This window comes from Nerophis ophidion, linkage group LG01 (genome assembly GCF_033978795.1).
Source record: "Nerophis ophidion isolate RoL-2023_Sa linkage group LG01, RoL_Noph_v1.0, whole genome shotgun sequence".
NCBI classification, from domain to species: Eukaryota; Metazoa; Chordata; class Actinopteri; order Syngnathiformes; family Syngnathidae; genus Nerophis; species Nerophis ophidion.
This window is the reverse complement of record NC_084611.1, coordinates 3384556-3403913: the sequence shown is the minus strand read 5'-3', so window position 1 is coordinate 3403913 and position 19358 is coordinate 3384556. Positions and strand designations below refer to the sequence as shown.

At 42.2% G+C, this 19358-nt stretch overlaps 2 protein-coding genes across 5 annotated transcripts in view; one reads left to right on the top strand and one right to left on the bottom strand.

Moving 5' to 3' along the window:
- The window catches only part of LOC133549033 (merlin-like), a 186314-nt gene extending 178937 nt beyond the window's left edge, over positions 1–7377 (top strand). For all 3 annotated transcript variants that reach the window (XM_061894114.1, XM_061894106.1, XM_061894123.1), the window contains 6 exons: positions 51–221; positions 2423–2597; positions 2654–2775; positions 2846–2923; positions 7010–7070; positions 7152–7377. In XM_061894114.1, coding sequence (XP_061750098.1) covers positions 51–221; positions 2423–2597; positions 2654–2775; positions 2846–2923; positions 7010–7070; positions 7152–7315 — 771 coding nt within the window. In that variant the 3' untranslated portion in view covers positions 7316–7377. The remainder of the gene's footprint in view (positions 1–50; positions 222–2422; positions 2598–2653; positions 2776–2845; positions 2924–7009; positions 7071–7151) is intronic.
- Positions 7378–11777: 4400 nt separating this feature from the next.
- LOC133549009 (disabled homolog 2-interacting protein-like) overlaps positions 11778–19358 on the bottom strand; it is a 97295-nt gene continuing 89714 nt past the window's right edge. The window contains exons 19-24 of one of the 2 annotated variants that reach the window (XM_061894064.1): positions 19172–19358; positions 18946–19059; positions 18757–18879; positions 15650–15729; positions 15460–15547; positions 11778–12266 (exon numbers count right to left, since the gene is read on the bottom strand). The exon at positions 19172–19358 is cut by the window's right edge and continues 88 nt beyond it. In XM_061894064.1, the coding sequence (XP_061750048.1) occupies positions 12096–12266; positions 15460–15547; positions 15650–15729; positions 18757–18879; positions 18946–19059; positions 19172–19358 (763 nt within the window). In that variant the 3' untranslated portion in view covers positions 11778–12095. The remainder of the gene's footprint in view (positions 12267–15459; positions 15548–15649; positions 15730–18756; positions 18880–18945; positions 19060–19171) is intronic. The other variant, XM_061894073.1, reaches the window with a different exon arrangement.

The window sequence follows — 19358 nt, the reverse complement described above, 5'->3', positions numbered from 1 at the left end:
AGACCTAGGTTTGCGCTCCCAAACTGGCTACGGTCATCTTCTGCCAACAGGTGCGTGTTGTCCAGGGACAAGAGCCCGCGCACTTCATGAGCATGTTTCACGACCAACCAATGGTGGTCTACAAGGGCGGGACGTCCCGATTCGAGGGCCAAACGCCGGTGGCGGACATTCGACTGTTCGAAGTCCGAGCCAATGTTGCCGGTGCCACCACAGCTGTAGAGGTGAGTAATTTCTAAGGCTGATCAATTTCATACCGACTGTCTAACTTGCATCTTACAAAATACATTTGTCTTTGCACTTAAAGTACCAGATTTGTTTCCTGTCAACCTATTCAAGAAACAAAACCGATTTTACATGGGACTGCTGGGGAAATGCGTTGCACAGGGGTGATGGCATGCGATCAGGCTAATGTGTCTGGAAGCCTGAGACTGGTCTTTGTCTGGCATTACAGTCTTGGTGCTGTGTTCCGCAGAGTCATTGCGATAATGGAGACCACTGATAGTCATCCAGCTTATTCTGATTTATCAGACTTCCTTCTCCCCAGTTACTCCCCCAAGGCATTCCCAGGCTAGCTGGAAGACAGTCTTTCCATGGCCTCATACCAGTGAGAGAGGTCCGGAACACATCCCAAGGGAGATGTCTGGGGGGGGGGGGGGGAGGGGGGGGTCAGAGAAAGAGCCGTCAATCCTTTCCGTGTCCGGGCCAGGTAAGGTTCCCTGTGTTGGGTCAAATTAAGCCGCAGGCTCCACTCCTGGTGGTGCCCTACCATCAATTCCTTTAAGTTTCAGCTTTGCAACCATACTCTCCCCGGAACCCAAAGACTTTGGTTTCCCAGATGCCAGAACCACCTCATCTGGCTCCTCTCGATGTGGCGGAGCAGCGACTTTACACAGAGCCCCTCCCGAATGACCAAGCTTCTCTCCTTTTCTATAAAGGAGAGTATTACTACCCTACAGGGGAAGCTCGTTTCAACCGCTTGTACCTGTGATGTTGTCTCTTCGGTCACAACCCAAAGCTTGTGACCATAGGTGTCAGGTTCAAACACTGACATCATCCATCTATTCTGATTTATCAGACTTGCTACTCCCCCAAGGCATTCCCAGGCTAGCTGGAAGACAGTCTTTCCCGTGACCTCATACCAGTGAGACGGGTCCTGAACACATCCCCAGGGAGATGTCTGGGGGGGGGGGGCATCCTAACCAGATGCCAGAACCACCTCATCTGGCTCTTCTCGATGTGGCGGAGCAGTAACTTTACACAGAGCCCCTCCCAAATGACCAAGCTTCTCACCTTTTCTATAAAGGAGAGCATTACTACCCTACAGGGGGACCTCGTTTCGGCCGCTTGTACCTGTGATGTTGTCTCTTCGGTCACAACCCAAAGCTTGTGACCATAGGTGTCAGGTTCAAACACTGACATCTATTAAACAAGACAAATGGAGACAGAATTAAATTTGGACTCAGATCTGAGGAGAGACATGGCCACTGCCCTCTCTGCACAGTCCTGCACCACGCTCTGCCCCAAGATTGTACTCTTCCTTCATTTGACTCCCTCCTACCCACAGCTGCTTCCTGAAGGAAGTGGGTTGTAAACAGCGTTTCCTTCGGTTACCGAAGAGGTTGGTCAAAGAGTTCCTTTGGAAGTTGGGCAGATCCTGCCATCTGTCCGCTTTGTAGTCCCAGTGGAGTTCTACAAGCATTCTTTTTGGAAGGTTCCAGTCTTTTGTCTTGTCCAGAACACAATGTAATACAAAGTTTTTGGGGGATAATCAAGAAACAATAGGTGAGGGTAGGAACATAGATTGACCGTTAAATTAAGAGCTGTAGCACAACTGCCTGCCTATCTCACAATCTACTCTCCCTCACTCGTCAACAAGACCCCTAGGTACTTGAACCCATCAACTTGCGGCAGGATCTCATTCGCAACCTGAAGATGACATTCCACCCTTTTCTGTTCTAAAACCATAGACTCTGTCCTAGGGATGAGAATGATCACCTCACACTTAGCTATGAACGGGTCCAATGAGTTGAAGACCACGGCCAGATGAAGCATCTGCAAAAAAGAGTCCTAATCCCTCAGCAACCAAATCGAATATTAGTCCAGACAAGTCAACTGGAGTCCATTCTCCCTGCAGACAACTCCGTTTTTCCAGCTGGCCCTTATCTGAAGATCAATGCAGATTAGGTTGTTTGGTTCCAATCCTGGTCTACTTTCTAATTGGTGACTTGTTGGAGCAAGCTATTGTCTGTGGATGTCCCCTTCTCTAGAGGGTAAATAGTTTGGATTTTGGTACAGAGCGCCCAGACGAGACCTGACCCATCCGTGAGCAGGGAGGGACAAAGGCTGCAAAACCTCTTCTAAGACGGACTGCGCAGTCCAGTTCTGATCGGTTGAATGACAAATGTAATCCAAACCTTCTCAGGTCGATCCGGCCACCTCCAGTCTGAACTCAAACCACGTCTTCCTTCTGGAGGCATCTTCCACATGTTGGATATGGAAAGGTGTCAACAGCAGCTCGGCTGAAGTCCACGGAGCAGAACTTCTTTCTGAACTCCTGCAGATGACTCCCATCATGTTGAAGGAAGGCGAGGAGAAAGGTGATCTTAAGAGGTTTTGAGGATCTTGTCCCAAAACTTAAAAACTACTCTTTCAGAGGATTTCTGGACTGCCTTGGGTGGACCGGGTGAGTATTGCCGGGCTCCCCGTCAGAAAAACCAGACGGATGCTCATCCTCCTCGCCTGTTTGCCTGCTCGAACAGTACTGGAAAGTTCTTGGTCAGTGATGTCCTCCGAAGAATCAAACCCGGAGTTTCTGTTTTTACTTTCTGTTGTTGTTGTTGTGTAGATGGAGGAAGTTCCAGGTGAGTTGATGCAGGAGGACCTGGCTTCTGATGACATCATGGTCTTGGACACCTGGGACCAGGTAAGTCAGAAACAGTTCCACATGCGCCAGGTCTTCAATTAGTATGCTAGAAGTCCTACTTTTTGGCCGCCTTCTCCTACTTTATTATTTTTTAATTAGATTCAAACATACCACTTTCATTCAGAACATGTGTGCTACCTTATTTTTTTTTTTTACAAAAATTCCAGGAATTTCACATTTTCAGGAACTTTTTCCCCATTTGAAATTAATGGGCGACTTTATTTTTGAAATTCTGCTTTTCATGCCCGATTCAAACCAGTCAAAATGCTCAGTGCTAATTTTAGTCAATTGTTCGTGTGCTAACATTAACATGTTGAATGTTGGGAAAAAAAACAGCTAGCATACTAATGCAAGCATGTTAACATCAACATGGAGACTGTGATTTATGACTGCTAAAAAGAGAAAATGCTAATGTTAGCATGCTAACTGTTAAATGCCAAATTAGCTGACGAGATGTTGGTTGTAAAATTTGCCCAAAAGAAAATGCTATTTTTCCAACGTTATACACTTCGACTACCAATATATAACAAGGTTAGCATGCTAATGTTAGCATGCTAACAATTGACTAAAATTAGCAGGGAGCATTTTGACTTTGGACTAGTTTGAATCGGTCATGAAAAGCAGTTCAAAAAAATGTGCCCATTCATTTCAAATGGGGAAAAGTTCCTGGAATCTTTGTAAAAATTTTATTTTTTTAACAAAGATTCTCCAGGAATTTCACATTTTCAAAATGTGAAGTACCTGGAATCTTTATAAAAAAATTTCCCCCTCATTTGAAATGAATGGGCAAGTTTTTGATTTTTGAACTTCTGATTTTCATGACTGATTTAAGCCAGTCAAAATGCTCCTCGCTAATTTTAGTCAATTGTTAGCATGCTAAAATTAGCATGCTAACCTCATTATATATTTGTAGTCAAAGCATATAATGTTGGAAAAATAGCATTTTCTTTTAGGCAAATTTTACAACAACTCGTCAGAAAATTTGGCACTTAACAGTTAGCATTTTCTCATTAGCATTTTTTTTTTTTCATAACATTCGACACGTTAATGTTTGCATGCTAACCTCCTTATATATTGGTGTCAAAGTATATACCGTTGGAAAAATAGCATTTTCTTTTGGGCAAGTTTTACAACCAACAACTCGTCAGATAATTTGGCACTTAACAGTCAGCATGCTAACGTTAGCATGTTTTTTTCTTTTCTAACATTCGACACGTTAATGTTAGCATGCTAACCTCCTTTATTGGTGTCAAAGTATATACCGTTGGAAAAATATCATTTTCTTTTGGGCAAATTTTACAACCAGCAACTCATCAGATAATTTGGCAGTTAGCATGCTAATGTTAGCATTTTCGCTTTTTTTAGCATTTCTTTTTTTTCTAACATTTGACACGTTAATGTTAGCATGCTAACCTCCTTATATATTGGTGTCAAAATATATGTTGGAAAAAAAGCATTTTCTTTTGGGCAAATTTTACAACCAACAACTGTCAGATAATTTGGCACTTAACAGTTAGCATTTTTTTTTTCTTTTCTAACATTTGACACGTTAATGTTAGCATGCTAACCTCATATATTGGTGTCAAAATATATAATGTTGGAAAAATAGCATTTTCTTTTGGGCAAATTTTACAACCAGCACCTTGTCAGATAATTTGGCACTTAACAAGTTAGCATGCTTACGTTAGCATTTTCTCTTTTAGAATTTTTTTTCCCCAACATTTGACACGTTAATGTTAGCATGCTAACCTTATATATTGGTGTCAAAATATATAATGTTGGAAAAATAGCATTTTCTTTTGGGCAAATTTTACAACCAACTGTCAGATAATTTGGCACTTAACAGTTAGCATTTTTTTTTTCTTTTCTAACATTTGACACGTTAATGTTAGCATGCTAACCTCATATATTGGTGTCAAAATATATAATGTTGGAAAAATAGCATTTTCTTTTGGGCAAATTTTACAACCAGCAACTTGTCAGATAATTTGGCACTTAACAAGTTAGCATGCTTACGTTAGCATTTTCTCTTTTAGAATTTTTTTTCCCCACATTTGACACGTTAATGTTAGCATGCCAACATTAGCGTGCTAACCTTATATATTGTTGTCAAAATATATAATGTTGGAAAAATAGCATTTTCTTTTGGGCAAATTTTACAACCAACAACTGTCAGATAATTTGGCACTTAACAGTTAGCATTTTTTTTTCTTTTCTAACATTTGACACGTTTATGTTAGCATGCTAACTTAATATATTGGTGTCAAAATATATAATGTTGGAAAAATAGCATTTTCTTTTGGGCAAATTTTACAACCAGCAACTTGTCAGATAATTTGGCACGTAACAAGTTAGCATGCTTACGTTAGCATTTTCTCTTTTAGAATTTTTTTTCCCCAACATTTGACACGTTAATGTTAGCGTGCTAACCTTATATATTGTTGTCAAAATATATAATGTTGGAAAAATAGCATTTTCTTTTGGGCAAATTTTACAACCGTCAGATAATTTGGCACTTAACAGTTAGCATTTTTTTTTTCTTTTCTAACATTTGACACGTTTATGTTAGCATGCTAACCTCATATATTGGTGTCAAAATATATAATGTTGGAAAAATAGCATTTTCTTTTGGGCAAATTTTACAACCAGCAACTTGTCAGATAATTTGGCACTTAACAGTTAGCATGCTTACGTTAGCATTTTCTCTTTTAGCATTTTTTTTCCCCCACATTTGACACGTTAATGTTAGCATGCCAACATTAGCATGCTAACCTTATATATTGGTGTCAAAATATATAATGTTGGAAAAATAGCATTTTCTTTTGGGCAAATTTTACAACCAACTGTCAGATAATTTGGCACTTAACAGTTAGCATTTTTTTTTTTCTTTTCTAACATTTGACACGTTAATGTTAGCATGCTAACCTCATATATTGGTGTCAAAATATATAATGTTGGAAAAATAGCATTTTCTTTTGGGCAAATTTTACAACCAGCAACTTGTCAGATAATTTGGCACTTAACAAGTTAGCATGCTTACGTTAGCATTTTCTCTTTTAGAATTTTTTTTCCCCAACATTTGACACGTTAATGTTAGCATGCCAACATTAGCATGCTAACCTTATATATTGGTGTCAAAATATATAATGTTGGAAAAATAGCATTTTCTTTTGGGCAAATTTTACAACCAACTGTCATAATTTGGCACTTAACAGTTAGCATTTTTTTTTCTTTTCTAACATTTGACACGTTTATGTTAGCATGCTAACCTCATATATTGGTGTCAAAATATATAATGTTGGAAAAATAGCATTTTCTTTTGGGCAAATTTTACAACCAGCAACTTGTCAGATAATTTGCCACTTAACAAGTTAGCATGCTAACGTTAGCATTTTCTCTTTAGCATTTTTTTTTTCCTAACATTCGACACGTTAATGTTAGCATGCTAACCTCCTTTATTGGTGTCAAAGTATATAATGTTGGAAAAATAGCATTTTCTTTTGGGCAAATTTTACAACCAACAACTGTCAGATAATTTGGCACTTAACAGTTAGCATGCTAATGTTAGCATTTTCTCTTAGCATTTTTTTTTTCCCAACATTCGACACGTTAATGTTAGCATGCCAACATTAGCATGCTAACCTTATATATTGGTGTCAAAATATATAATGTTGGAAAAATAGCATTTTCTTTTGGGCAAATTTTACAACCAACAACTCGTGTGATAATTTGGCACTTACACGTGTTAACAGTTAGCATGCTAACATTAGCATGTTCTCTTTTTTTTTTTTTTTGTAGCATTTTTTGCAGGCATAAACATTAGTCCACATCTTGGTAATGTTTACCAATGCTAGCTGTTTTTTTCCCCGACACGTTAATGTTAGCATGCTACCTTTTTTTTTTTATTTTTTTTTTTTTTTTGACCAATTTTGCAAGTATACAACAACATTTTTTGTTAATGTGATATGGCTAGCTTGCTGACAAATTTTTGTTAGTTATAAAGTTTGCTACAAACCCTTCAAGCAAATACAGATTTGGACCACATCGGGAACTAACATAAAACCTGACAACACGTTTGTCTTGCAGGTTTTCGTTTGGATTGGAAAGGATGCCCACAGTCGAGAGAAAAGGGAGGCTGTAGCAATAGGTGAGTGGAACAGGAAGTAGTCCTAAGAATGGAACAGGAAGTAGTCCTATGAACAGGAAGTTAAGTCCTGGTGTGGTCCAGCTTCAAGGTACATAGAGAGCGACCCGGCCCAGCGAGACCCTGGCACTCCCATAGTGACGGTGAAACAGGGCTGGGAACCGCCCACCTTCAGCGGCTGGTTCCTGGACTGGGACCAGGAGTACTGGACCACAGACCCCCTGGAGAGAGTCCTGGAAGCGCTCTAAGTGTGGTCATGTGACATGGATGACATCACTCACTAAATAAATACTTCCTGTTTGCAAACAAAGTCGAATGGAATCATACTTGATTTATTTAGTATATTACTTTGGATAAAATACACAATGTGGAACTTTACAAAGTATTTTGATCCCCTTCTGGTTTTGGAAGGGAACTTTCTTACTGGAATGTCAACACTGCTTGGTTTTTATCAAATATTTGACACTAATTATTCGAGGAAAAATTTAAAACAAGTCAGATTATTTTGTAGTAAAATACTTGTATTATCTTGCAGTTCTCATTTTGTACTTCAACTAAAGTACTTTCTTGTACTGGTGGACTTTCAGTACTATTTTTGACCAAGATATTAATCCAACATTTTCAAACAAATCTTTGTTTTGTGACAAATTCAAGTGTTGCCAAACTTGTGTAGGTCTACAATAATCCTTTACCAGCCAGGCAGTCTTGTGTAGGTCCACAACAATCCTTCCAACAGCCTGTTAGTCTTGTGTAGGTCAACAATAATCTTTAAATGGCTTGTTAGTCTTGTGTAGGTCTATAATGATCCTTTGACAGCCCGTTAGTCTTGTGTAAGTCTACAACAATCCTCAAACTGTTAGTGTTGTGCGGTTCTACAATAACCGTGTGACAGTCTTGTGTAGGTCTACAATAATCGTTTGACAGCCTGTTAATCTTGCGTAGGTTGACAGTAATCCTTCGACAGCCCGTTAGTCTTGTGTAGGTCTACCATAATTCTGTGACAGCCTGGTAGTCTTCTGCAGGTCAACAGTTAGTGTTGTGTAAATCTACAATCTTCAAACTGTTACTTGGGTAGGTCTACAATAACCCTTTGACAGCCCGTTAGTCTTGTGTAAATCTACAACAATCTTCAAACTGTTAGTCTTGTGCAGTTCTACAATAATCCTGTGACAGCCTTGTAGTCTTGTGTAGGTCTACAATAATCCGTTGACAGCCTGTTAATCTTGCGTAGGTCAACAGTAATCCTTCAACAGCCTGTTAGTCCTGTGTAGGTCTACAATAATTCTGACAACCTGGTAGTCTTTTGTAGGTCAACGGTTAGTCTTGTGGAAATCTACAATCTTCAAACTTAGTCTTGTGTAGGTTTACAATAATCCTGTGACAGCCTTGTGGAAATCTACAATAATCCTTTGACAGCCTGTTAATCTTGCGTAGGTCAACAGTAATCCTTCGACAGCCTGATAGTCTTGTGTAGGTCTACAATAATCCTTTGACAGTCTGTTAGTCTTGTGTAAATCGACAATCAAACTGTTAGTCTTGTGTAGGTTTACAACAATCCTGTGACAGCCTGTTAATCTTGCGTAGGTCAACAGTAATCCTTCGACAGCCTGTTAGTCTTGTGTAGGTCTACAATAATTCTGTGACAGCCTGGTAGTCCTGTGTAGGTCAACAGTTAGTCTTGTGTAAATCTACAATCTTCAAACTGTTACTTGGGTAGGTCTACAATAACCCTTTGACAGCCAGTTAGTCTTGTGTAAATCTACAACAATCTTCAAACTGTTAGTCTTGTGTAGGTTTACAATAATCCTGTGACAGCCTTGTAGTCTTGTGTAGGTCTACAATAATCCTTTGACAGCCTGTTAATCTTGCGTAGGTCAACAGTAATCCTTCGACAGCCTTAGTCTTCTGTAGGTCTACAATAATTCTGTGACAACCTGGTAGTCTTTTGTAGGTCAACAGTTAGTCTTGTGTAAATCTACAATCTTCAAACTGTTAGTCTTGTGTAGGTTTACAATAATCCTGTGACAGCCTTGTAGTCTTGTGTAAATCTACAATAATCCTTTGACAGCCTGTTAATCTTGCGTAGGTATACAGTAATCCTTAGACAGCCTGATAGTCTTGTGTAGGTCTACAATATTCCTTTGACAGCCTGATAGTCTTGTGTAGGTCTACAATATTCCTTTGACAGCCTGTTAATCTTGCGTAGGTCAACAGTAATCCTTCGACAGCCCGTTAGTCTTGTAGGTCTACAATAATTCTGCGACAACCTGGTAGTCTTTTGTAGGTCAACAGTTATCCTTTGACAGCCCGTTAGTCTTGTGTAAATCTACAATCTTCAAACTGTTACTTGGGTAGGTCTACAATAACCCTTTGACAGCCCGTTAGACTTGTGTAAATTTACAACAATCCTCAAACTGTTAGTCTTGCGTAGGTCAACAGTAATCCTTTGACAGTCCGTTAGGCTTGTGTAAATCTACAATAATCCTTTAACAGCATGTTGATTGCAGTCTTGTGTAAGTCTACAATGATCCTCGTTTTGCCTTTTTGTGTTGTGTAGGTCTACGATAAGCCTTTACCAGCCAGTCAGACTTGTGTAGGTCCACAACAATCCTTTGACAGCCTGTTAGTCTTGTGGAGTTTTACAATAATCCTTAAATGGCTTGTTAGTCTTGTGTAGGTCTACAATAATCCTTGGCCAGCCCGTTAGTCTTGTGTAAATCCTCAAACTGTTAGTCTTGTGTAAATCTACAATAATCCTCTGACAGCCTGTTAGTCTTGCGTAGGTCTATAATAGTCCTTTACCAGCCTGTTAGTCTAGTGTAGGTGTATAATCATCCTTTACCAGCCTGGTAGTCTTGTGTAGGTCTACAATAATCCTCTACAGCCTGTTATTCTTGCGTAAATCTATAATCCTTTACCAGCCTGGTAGCCTTGTGTAGGTCAGCAGTAATCCTCTGACAGCTCGTCAGTCTTGTGTGAATTTAGGATACTGTCAACAATTTGTTAGTCTTGTGTAGGTCTACAATAATCCTTTAACAGCATGTTGATTGCAGTCTTGTGTAGGTGTATTCAATGATCCTGTGAAAGCCCATTAGTCTTGTGTAGGTCCACAATCCTTCGACAGCCTGTTAGTCTTGTGTAAGTATAGAATGCTTTACCAGCCTGTCAGACTTGCGTAGGTCCACAAAAATCCTTCGACAGCCTGTTAGTCTTGTGCAGGTTTACAATAATCCTTAAATGGCTTGTTAGTCTTGTGTAGGTGTACAATAATCCTTTGACAGCCAATTAGTCTTGTATAAATCAACAAAATCCTCAAACTGTTAGTCTTGTGTAAGTCTATAATAATCCTTTACCAGCCTGTTAGTCTTGCGTAGGTCTATAATAATCCTTTACCAGCCTGTTAGTCTAGTGTAGGTGTATAATAATCCTTTACCAGCCTGGTAGTCTTGTGTAGGTCTACAATAATCCTCTACAGCCTGTTATTCTTGCGTAGGTCTATAATCCTTTACCAGCCTGTTAGTCTTGTGTAGGTCTATAAACCTTTACTAGCCTGGTAGTCTTGTGTAGGTCAACAGTAATCCTTTGACAGCTAGTCTTGTGTGAATTTACGATACTGTCAACAATTTGTTAGTCTTGTGTAGGTCTACAATAATCCTCTACAGCCTGTTATTCTTGCGTAGGTCTATAATCCTTTACCAGCCTGTTAGTCTTGTGTAGGTCTATAAACCTTTACCAGGCTGGTAGTCTTGTGTAGGTCAACAGTAATCCTTTGACAGCCCGTTAGTCTTGTGTGAATTTACGATACTGTCAACAATTTGTCAGTCTTGTGTAGGTCTATAATAATACTCTACAGCCTGTTAGTCTTGCATAGGTCTATAATCCTTTACCAGCCTGTTAGTCTTGTGTAGGTCTATAATCCTTTACCAGCCTGGTAGTCTTGTGTAGGTCAACAGTAATCCTTTGACAGCCCGTTAGTCTTGTGTGAATTTACGATACTGTCAACAGTTTGTTAGTCTTGTGTAGGTCTATAATAATACTCTACAGCCTGTTAGTCTTGCATAGGTCTATAATCCTTTACCAGCCTGTTAGTCTTGTGTAGGTCTATAATCTTTTACCAGCCTAGTAGTCTTGTGTAGGTCAACAGTAATCCTTTGACAGCCCGTTAGTCTTGTGTGAATTTACGATACTGTTAATTTGTTAGTCTTGTGTAGGTCTACAATAATCCTTTAACAGCATGTTGATTGCAGTCTTGTGTAGGTTTATTCAATGATCCTGTGAAAGCCCATTAGTCTTGTGTAAATTTAGAAATCCTAAAACAATTTGTTAGTCTTGTGTAGGTCTACAATAATCCTAAAATAATCATTTGACAGCCCGTTAGTCTTGCCCAAATCTACAATAATACTGAAACAATGTTAGTCTTGTGTAGGTCTACGATAATCCTTAAACAATTTGTTAGTCTTGTGTAGGTCTACAATGATGCTTTGCAGCTTTGGGTCTTTTTATGTTGGTTTCTGAAGCATTTTGAGATTAGAAGTACTTTCTTAAAGGGACAGGACTCACTTGTTGGTTGTGGACTGACTACTTTATTAAAGTCGATCAATTCAATCATTTGAGTGAAATAAAAGGTTTGTCTTTAAGGAGTCAACTTACAAAATCAGAATGTGTTGTCAGGGACATTTTACACTTCTGATGGTTGTCATGGTAACCGGTGTGTGTCTTTAGCTACAAGCAGGAAGTAAAGCGGTCTAAAAAACCAAATAAGGTGAAAAGAGAAGAAAGACAAGAGTTTTCTAAAGAATAATTTAAGATTGTGGGAACTTTACAACCATGGAGCAAAGTGTCTTTTATTTTGAAGCTTTGCATGCTTCCTGCTGCACGACACACGAAGCAGGAAGCCGTGCATGGAAACAGGAAACGGCGTCAAGCTTCCAAGGTGTCCTTCAAAAAAGGGCGTGGCCAGGACCAAAGTTCAAAGGTCACATGTCCTTGACTACACAAAGGGAGCGAGCACTTCCTGTCGTCGGCGCCTCAACAATTACCCGAATTCCGGAACTCGCCGTTCTCCGTGATCTGCAAGGATGACGTGTTGCTAGGCGACAGGCCGTTTCTCTGCGACGTCACGCCGTAACGCTCTTTCATCTGAGTGAGCGCCGCCATCAGGCGAGCGTTGGTAGCGTCCAGGCTCACTATCCTCTTCTCCTGCAAGACACAGCAGAGGGGGGGGTCACACCTGTCTACCTGGAGGGGGGGGTCACACCTGTCTACCTGGAGGGGGGGATCACACCTGTCTACCTGGAGGGAGGGATCACACCTGTCTACCTGGAGGGAGGGGGTCACACCTGTCTACCTGGAGGGGGGGTCATCATCTGTCTACCTGGAGTGAGGGGATCACACCTGTCTACCTGGAGGGAGGGATCACACCTGTCTACCTGGAGGGAGGGGTCACACCTGTCTACCTGGAGGGAGGGGGTCACACCTGTCTACCTGGAGGGGGGGTCATCATCTGTCTACCTGGAGTGAGGGGATCACACCTGTCTACCTGGAGGGAGGGATCACACCTGTCTACCTGGAGGGAGGGGTCACACCTGTCTACCTGGAGTGGGGGTCACACCTGTCTACATGGAGGGAGGGATCACACCTGTCTACCTGGAGTGAGGGGTCACACCTGTCTACCTGGAGTGAGGGGTCACACCTGTCTATCTGGAGAAGGGGTCACACCTGTCTACCTGGAGTGAGGGGTCACACCTGTCTACCTGGAGGGAGGGGTCACACCTGTCTACCTGGAGGGAGGGGTCACACCTGTCTACCTGGAGGGAGGGGTCACACCTGTCTACCCGGAGTGAGGGGTCACACCTGTCTACCCGGAGTGAGGGATCACACCTGTCTACCTGGAGGGAGGGGTCACACCTGTCTACCTGGAGGGAGGGATCAACACCTGTCTACCTGGAGTGAGGGATCAACACCTGTCTACCTGGAGTGAGGGATCAACACCTGTCTATCTGGAGGGAGGGATCAACACCTGTCTACCTGGAGTGAGGGATCACACCTGTCTACCTGGAGACCCGCGGGCCACACCTGCTCTGCTGTATGTTATTAGGGACTGAATGTCCCTTTTGGGACAGAGGACCCTATTGTATTTCTAAGGTTTTATTATTATTATTGTACCGCCGCCTCTTTGAGCTGTAATTTGACCCCCTTAACATGCTTCAAAACTCACCAAATTTGACACACACATCAGGACTGGCAAAAATTGCCATCTGATAACAAAACCAAATCCCCAAAACTCAAAATTGCGCTCTAGCGCCCCCTAGGAAAAACACAGCCAAAAATGCTTGTAACTTCCGTTAGGAATGTCGTAGAGACATGAAACAAAAACTTCTATGTAGGTCTGAGTTAGACCTAGATTTCATACACTCACATCCTTCAGCAAAAATCAACAGGAAGTTGGCAAACACCCCTTCAAAACAAAAGTTTCCTAAAAAATGTCTCTTTGAACTGTAATTTGATCCCCTAAAAATGCTTCAAAACTCACCAAACTGGACACACATCTCAGGACTGGCGACGATTGCGATCTAATAAAAAAAAAAAAAACAAACCCCAAAACTTAAAATTGCGCTCTAGCGCCCCCTAGGAATAAAACACAGACAAAACTGCTCTTAGGAAGAAAACACAGACAAAACTGCTTGTAACTTCCGGTAGGAATGTCGTAGAGACATGAAACAAAAACCTCTATGTAGGTCTCACTTAGACCTACATTTCATTCATTTACATCCTTCAGCAAAAATCAACAAGAAGCTTGCAATTACCCCTTCAAAACAAAAGTTTTGTAACAACCCGTCACCTTTTTTCAAACATTATCTCCTCTGAGCACGTTTGTTGTGTCGGCTTCAAACTCGCACAGGAGAGGGATTGAACCCTTCTGATTAAAAGTTGCTCAAAGAGTTTTTCTAACTGCTCCGGTTTTGATTTTACGAGCCTTCAAAGAACCTCTGCGCTGATGCTGCTGCGCTGCTGCCGTCTCAAGATGGCTGCTTAAAAGCAGGAAGCACCAGCGTGACCACACAATGCAGAGAAGGTAGGTAATGTGCGGGTGAAGATATGGTGTCTGGGTGAAAGAAGGAGACACCAGTTTGACACCAGGATACAGAGAAGGTAGGTAATGTGCAGGTAAAGATATGTTGACTGGGTGAAAGAAGGAGGCACCAGTTTGACACCAGGATACAGAGAAGGTAGGTAAAGTGCAGGTAAAGATATGTTGACTGGGTGAAAGAAGGAGGCACCAGTTTGACACCAGGATACAGAGAAGGTAGGTATTGTGCAGGTAAAGATATGTTGACTGGGTGAAAGAAGGAGTCACCAGTTTGACACCAGGATACAGAGAAGGTAGGTAATGTGCAGGTAAAGATATGTTGACTGGGTGAAAGAAAGAAGCACCAGTTTGACACCAGGATACAGAGAAGGTAGGAAATGTGCAGGTAAAGATATGTTGACTGGGTGAAAGAAGGAGGCACCAGTTTGACTCCAGGATACAGAGAAGGTAGGTAATGTGCAGGTAAAGATATGTTGACTGGGTGAAAGAAGGAGGCACCAGTTTGACTCCAGGATACAGAGAAGGTAGGTAATGTGCAGGTAAAGATTTCATGTTGTCCTCCAAAAGCTATTAACATAAAACCTTTTCTTGCCAAACATGTATATTTTTGGACAAATTTGACCTAAATATGTACTACTTGCAATTCTACATGTCAATATGATCCACACCTGAAACAAGACGTCGGTTGTCAAATTAAAAATGAAACCGCCTGCTGGTCACTTTGACTTCAAAACAAGTTACCCATCAGTCTTTTCGTCAAGATGATTATCCTCAAAAAGAGTTGCTTATGCAAACTATTCACACGTACAGTGGTGGTCAAAAGTGTCCATACACGTGGAAAGAAGATCATGTCATGGCTGTCTAGACTTTTCTATCTGTGCAAGGACAAAACTTCTCACCTTCCACGGCATATGAGGGGTGGCCTCAGCCGCAGATGTTATCTTTGTTTTAGCCTGCTAACAGTCAAGGACTTCAAGTACCTCAACGAAGACAAGATGACCGCACACAGACGAAGCAGGGACAAGGCCCCCAGCACATTCCGTCATGTATTGTGCGTACTGGAGCTACTTTACATGATATGTGTGACCGCTACTTTTAGAGGCGGCCTCAGTGACGTTGACTGGGGAAATCCTGAATAAAAAGAGGAAGCTGTACCTTAGGGCGAGACTGTGACTGAGTGTGCAGCTCCATGCGTTCTCCTCATGAGCTTAATTGAACTTTGTCTCATGACCACCACTGTGTGTGCCGTTACCATAGGGCGGCTCTAGGTGCCATGTAGCAAGTTAGAGTGAGAGATCACACCTGGGCCTCAATGATCTTCTGTTTGGAGTCCACCACCGCCTGCATGTCAGAATGATCTTTCTTCAGCTCCTCTTCCACCGCCATCAACCTGCTCAGGTCAGAGGTCAAAGACATTTACCTCCCCCACACACACACACACACGCACACACACACACACACACACACACACACACACACACACTGTACAAACCTGCTGATGATACTGTTCATCTGGAGATCTTTATCATCCTGCATCCTCCTCAGTCGACTCTCTGTGTCCTCCAGCCGGGCCTGACACACACACACACACACACACACACACACACACACACACACACACACACACACACACACACACACACACACACACACACACACACAGGTTTTCATTGGGAATGGGGACCAAGTTGTTGTTCGTGACTTGTGGGGACCACCCTTTCTACAGGTTGTGGAGGCATAAAAAAATGTAGGTCAAATGGCCACTGCCCAGTTAGCTCATACAGGTCTTTAAATCTCTGGATTGATGTTTTTGGGACCAGGTGGACGTGATTAAAAATACATGGAAGAAGTGTGAGCAGAGCAGCGAGTGCAGTACCAGCTACAGCCCGATGAGGGGGCTGCTGTGCAAATGTCTCACACTCAAACTAAGCAGCAAACATGTTTTTTGGGCCAAAGCTTAAAAATCATTTAGGAATCTTCAGAATGGATCTGACTATCATTTAAAAAAGTTTCCCTTTAGAGGACCTGTTTGTTTGTCCCCACACTGTCCGAGGTCCCCTAAAGGTGACTGTGTAAACAGAGCCATGTCCCCATTATGCAGGCATTGCCAGAACACACACACACACACACACACACACACACACACACACACACACACACACACACACACACACACACACACACACACACACACACACACACACACACACACACACACACACAGGTTATCATTGGGAATGGGGACCAAGTTGTTGTTCGTGACTTGTGGGGACCACCCTTTCTACAGGTTGTGGAGGCATAAAAAAATGTAGGTCAAATGGCCACTGCCCAGTTAGCTCATACAGGTCTTTAAATCTCTGGATTGATGTTTTTGGGACCAGGTGGACGTGATTAAAAATACATGGAAGAAGTGTGAGCAGAGCAGCGAGTGCAGTACCAGCTACAGCCCGATGAGGGGGCTGCTGTGCAAATGTCTCACACTCAAACTAAGCAGCAAACATGTTTTTTTGGGCCAAAGCTTAAAAATCATTAAGGCATCTTCAGAATGGATCTGACTATCATTTAAAAATGTTTCCCTTTAGAGGACCTGTTTGTTTGTCCCCACACCGTCCGAGGTCCCCTAAAGGCAGGGGTGTCCAAAGTGCGGCCCACAGCTAATTGTTTACTGGCCCGCCACACGTTCTGGAAATGCTATTGCAAACATTTTAAAAAAACATTAAAAAAAGTGTAATGAGGTGAAATCGAACTAGAAAAAGTTGCAATGTTGACACAAGCTGCCAATGCAGGCTGTTTATTTTCTTTTGTCTATATTATTGTTTTTTGCCATTGATCCCCCAAAAATTTTTTATAGTGAATTATTGACCTATCAAAGGCTCCAATTATTTCAAATATTTCACTTTAAAATGTTTTATGTGGAAAATAGTGCATATATTGTGTGGTTGCCATGTAAAAACATCAACATTTTCTTTGACAAATGAGCATAAACAAACAAAATAATAATTCAAACATAAAATCGACAGTTATATCTGAAGTTGATCTCGTAACTTAAGTGTTGAAAGTAAAAAAAACCTAATAAAAATTTATCACTTTATGAGTGAGGAACCTTTTGGATCCCAAATATATGAAATGGGATTTTATTTATATTTTCACTGTGATTACACAAAAATAATAATTAACTAAAATCACTAGTGTCCTGCATTATTGATCTTTTTAATTACTTCACATCAAACATTGCTTTCTGAATGTTTTGGGCAGCGGGGGAAATACTGCATATTTCAGTTTTATTATAAAAAACAAAGTTGTCTTTGAAAGAAAAGGCATAAAACCTTTTTTTTTTCTCTAATTAATATCAACCTAAAGTTGATACACTGTAGAGATTTACTGTAAACGTTAAATAATGGGAATACCACAGCAAGATATAGCGACATTAGCTCGGATTCAAACTCGGATTTCAGCGACTTAAGCGATTCAACAGATTACGCATGTATTGAAACAGATGGTCGGAGTATGAAAGTATTGAAGAAGAAACTGAAGCTATTGACGCTATTCATAGCCATAGCATGGCCGAATAGCTGCGTTAGCATCGCCGGTAAAATGTGCGGACCAAACGATCAGGACTTTCGCATCTTTTGACACTGGAGCAACTTAAATCCGTCGATTGTTAAGTGTTTGTTTCGCATTAAATGTGGGTGGAAGGAAACGTAATATAGTTGCAAATGCATCCGCAGGTTATCCATACATCTCTGTGCCATGTTTGCTTTAGCACCGCCGGTAATTAGCATGTTAGCGTCGATTAGCGTAGCATGTTAGCATCGATTAGCTGGCAGTCAACATCAACAAAACTCCCTTTTGTGATTTCGTTGACTATCGTTGCAAATGCATCTGCAGGTTATCCATACATCTCTGTGCCATGTCTGCTTTAGCACCGCCGGTAAATAGCATGTTAGCATCGATTAGCTGGCAGTCACGCTGCGACCAAATATATCTGATTAGCACATAAGTCAAAATCAACAAAACTCACCTTTGTGATTTCGTTGACTATCGTTGCAAATGCATCTGCAGGTTATCCATACTACTCTGTGCCATGTCTGCCTTAGCATCGCCGGTCAAATGTGGAGACACTCTGGCACATTCAACGGGGGTCTGGCGGCAGACACTTTGGCATCTTGGGGCCAGTGGTGCAACTTGAATCCCTCCCTGTTAGTGTTGTTACACCCTCCGACAACACACCGACGAGGCATGATGTCTCCAAGGTTCCAAAAAATAGTCGAAAAAACGGAAAATAACAGAGCTGAGACCCGGTGTTTGTAATGTGTTGAAAATGAAAATGGTGGGTGTGTTACCTCGGCGACGTCACATTCTGACGTGATCGCCTCCAGAGCGATAAACAGAAAGGCGTTTAATTCGCCAAAATTCACCCATTTAGAGTTCGGAAATCGGTTAAAAAAATAGATGGTCTTTTTTCTGCACCATCAAGGTATATATTGACGCTTACATAGGTCTGCTGATAATGTTCCCCTTTAACACACACACACACACACACACGCACACGTGTGAAGAACCGATCACACCTGTAGGGCAGCAACCACCTGGTCTCACCTGGTATTCCTGCAGCAGACGCTGGTTCTGCTGGTCCTGAACCAGGAGGCGGGACTCGCACTCCTCCTGACGCAGCGCCGCCACGCGCAGTTTCTCCTGCAGCAGTGCGATGTCCTGCTGGTACTACACACACACACACACACACACTTCAGGTGTGCTTCCATTTCAACAGGTGAGGGGCGGGGTTACCCTTTCAACGAGGGCGTCGTCGTGACGCTCATCTTCCGTCTCGGCGTAGGAGGAGGCGGAGTTCATGTTGAGTAGCCAGGCGGCGGTGCGATCCAAGGCGCATGGAGATGGAGCCTGCACACACACACACACACACACACACACACACACACACACACACACACGGTGTTGTCACCATAGCAACAATGGGTCTGGTGCAGGTTGCCGCGGCAACAGATTGGCTCACCTTGGTGGCGGGCCGCTGTTTCTCAGGACTGTCGCCTTTGGACGAGGAGGAGGCCTGGCGCAGTCGCGAATGTCCGCTGCTCGGCCAATCGGGACTCGATGACATCATGCTGCCGGAGGCGGGGCGAGGAGGGTAGGCGGAGCCACCGCCGCCGCCGAGCATGCTGGGAGGCGTGCGTCCCCGAGGC